The 2570-nt window shown below is 43.3% G+C and overlaps 1 protein-coding gene across 1 annotated transcript in view; it reads right to left on the bottom strand.

The window, feature by feature from the left end:
• CENPM (centromere protein M) overlaps positions 1 to 497 on the bottom strand; it is a gene marked incomplete at its 5' end in the record, with an annotated part of 3598 nt that extends 3101 nt beyond the window's left edge. The window contains 2 exons of the mRNA XM_009696493.1: positions 171 to 269; positions 457 to 497. Coding sequence (XP_009694795.1) covers positions 171 to 269; positions 457 to 497 — 140 coding nt within the window. The remainder of the gene's footprint in view (positions 1 to 170; positions 270 to 456) is intronic.
• Between the last annotated feature and the right edge of the window lie 2073 nt (positions 498 to 2570).

The following is a 2570-nucleotide window of genomic DNA, read 5'->3' as shown; positions in this document are numbered from 1 at the left end:
CTCATCCATTGCTGGAGGCCAAAAAACCACTCTATATATGACTGAGCTGTTCCACCACAGCAAGTCTTGGGTTTTCTGACACAGTAAAAAAAAAAATAAACGTAGATTTAGCTATCAATCCAAGAAAGAATATATCAGTTCCCCCTCTCATATTTTTGCCCTTCTTTTACCTGTATTTGCTCTTGATGTCAATCATAAACACAATCAGATCTATCCTGGGCCGAAGGTGATCCCTCTCTGAAGGCAGGGGCAGGGATGTAGCAAGGTGACTGAAAGACAATAAATTGGCCAGTTTAACCAAATAGCTTGGCAAGGCAGCATCCACTTAACCATAACCACATAACCACTGCAGTTCACCATGTAGCAAGTTACCAGGAAGGCTGCTAATTACTAAATACATAGGCACTGAAGTGATACGGTGATTCTTTAAGCGGTATTCTCATAGCTTCGGCCTACTCATAGTCGCTGGCAGCCACAATGATACTCGCTAGACGAGGCTGTTTATAACGGGAAGCTTATTAGAGCATGACAATACTCAGTTTTCTCCACACAGATCTGTATGGCAGTCATTTTATTTAATTGTTATGAAGAGTCCTTTCTAACAAAGCAAACCCCAATGCTTTACTGGTATATTTTACATATCCAGTATAGCTTTGTAGATGAAGAAAGAGCTTCTATTATACCATTACCCCCCCTTCTATCCCTTTCACCGTGTCACGAGTTACTCGGTTGGTTTAGGAGTCCTTCTACACAACGCCATCACTGCCGACACAGCTGTTGGAAAAAGAATTAAAAGGTGAGGATTTTTTGTGTCTCTTCCCACTACCAAAAAAAGAAAAAAGCTTCAGAAGTACATATCTGGGCCTTCCACAGGGAAGAACTTTATCAGCACCTTATTTTTGAAAGATCACCTGAAAGATAGATTGGACAATCAAAAACCCCAGAATTTCAGTCTCTCTCGCAATCCACTTCCTCTGTGGAAGCCAAGAGAGAAACACCGATTTTGGTCTCCTTGGGGAATATTACTTCTAGCAATTAAATCTTAAGGACTTAACAGCTTTCCCCAGCAGCCACAGATCACAGTACACATTCCCTTCTATTAACCACATGCTGTTTGTAGTTTTGTCTGCCAGTCTCCAAATAAAGGTGTTTTGTTTCCTATAAATAAGGAAGGTAGGATTTCACAAAAACATTCCGAAACTAACACAAGATATGAGTAAAGTGTGCTTGAAAGACACATTGCAACACAAACAAGCTTATAAATTTAAGCTGAAATTTAGGGAGAAGCTGTGGTGAAAGGAAAAGTATCAGATCTCACTGTCAAGCCACCAACCCAAAAAAACTTCCACGATTTGGAATTCTACTATATTTAAACCAACATCACAGATGATGTCAGCAGCCTGCAGATACGCACTGCAGATCCTTCCCCCCCACACACCCCTTAGTGGTAAGAGACACAAAACCCCCAGCCCTGCAATTCTTCTCTCAACAGCTGTACCTGGCAGGTAGCCTTGCCAGAGAAGATACCATATTTCTTTGTAACATATAGAATCCCAAAGCAATGCAGTGTGGGGAAAAAAAAAAACCAAAATAAAACACAAAAACTGTCAGGGAGTTCTGCTTCCCTAGTGATACTAGCACAGGGACTTCTCTTGCTCTGTAGTACGAGCATAAGTTTCCATGCCTTTCCCAGCTGTAGGAGCAGTAGCCATCTAGTCATGGCACTCCACAGCTCAGTGGAGGCTGCAGGATTTGTGCAGAAAATTGGGTAATTAATTTACTATTAGTTAGCACAAACATCCAAGATGCCACGATTAGAGCAGCACAGTCGCTCTAACCAGCTACGAGAGCATTAGCTTGGGTTTGCCTTTACTGCACAGCCTTGGATTACAGCAGCGAAATAACACAAACACCTTCTGAAGAGCTGACTAAACTCATTTGGTCTTGGCAAGAGAGCTGTCAGGGACATTATATCGTAAAAAGTTAATTAATTAAGCTTTTAAGACAGGACTTGTCATGCAGCTAAAGTTAAAATTCCAAATGCATCTTAATAGCTTGAGGAGGAAAAGCACGTGCCTGCATACAAACCAGAAAATGGCCCTGAAGAGCCCCAAAAGTAATGGAGATCTTTCAGGAAGACTTGTTTGGTTTCAAGTAGTTGCAAGCATTGTACTTGTCCCATTTTGTCCCAGGATGTTTAATTCCTGTATATGCCTGTCTCCCAGGAGGAAAAATAATATCTGCGCTCTTCTCATCCCCTGACAATTTAGTAATCAAGCACCTGTGCCCCATCCAAAGCGCATCATGAACACCATGCATGTGAGAACGATTCCCACCCCCGTTTCTAACGACGCCCAGAGCGCTCCCCCTTCTGCAGATGCCGGCCCCACCTGGACACCACTCCGCCCTTCCCAAGGACAAGGTCGCTCTTTGCCCCAAACTCCCTACACTTCCAACCACCGCCACTCGGGCAGAACCTGTCTTTATCAGCCCTTTCGGAAACAGAAACTTGTGGTGAATTCGGATCGCGGCCACCGCCGCGACGTGCGGAAACAAACTGTACAACTCAC

Source organism: Cariama cristata, unplaced genomic scaffold (assembly GCF_000690535.1).
Source record: "Cariama cristata isolate BGI_N322 unplaced genomic scaffold, ASM69053v1 scaffold15643, whole genome shotgun sequence".
In the NCBI taxonomy this organism is placed as follows: Eukaryota; Metazoa; Chordata; class Aves; order Cariamiformes; family Cariamidae; genus Cariama; species Cariama cristata.
This window is presented reverse-complemented; position numbering and strand designations above follow the sequence as displayed.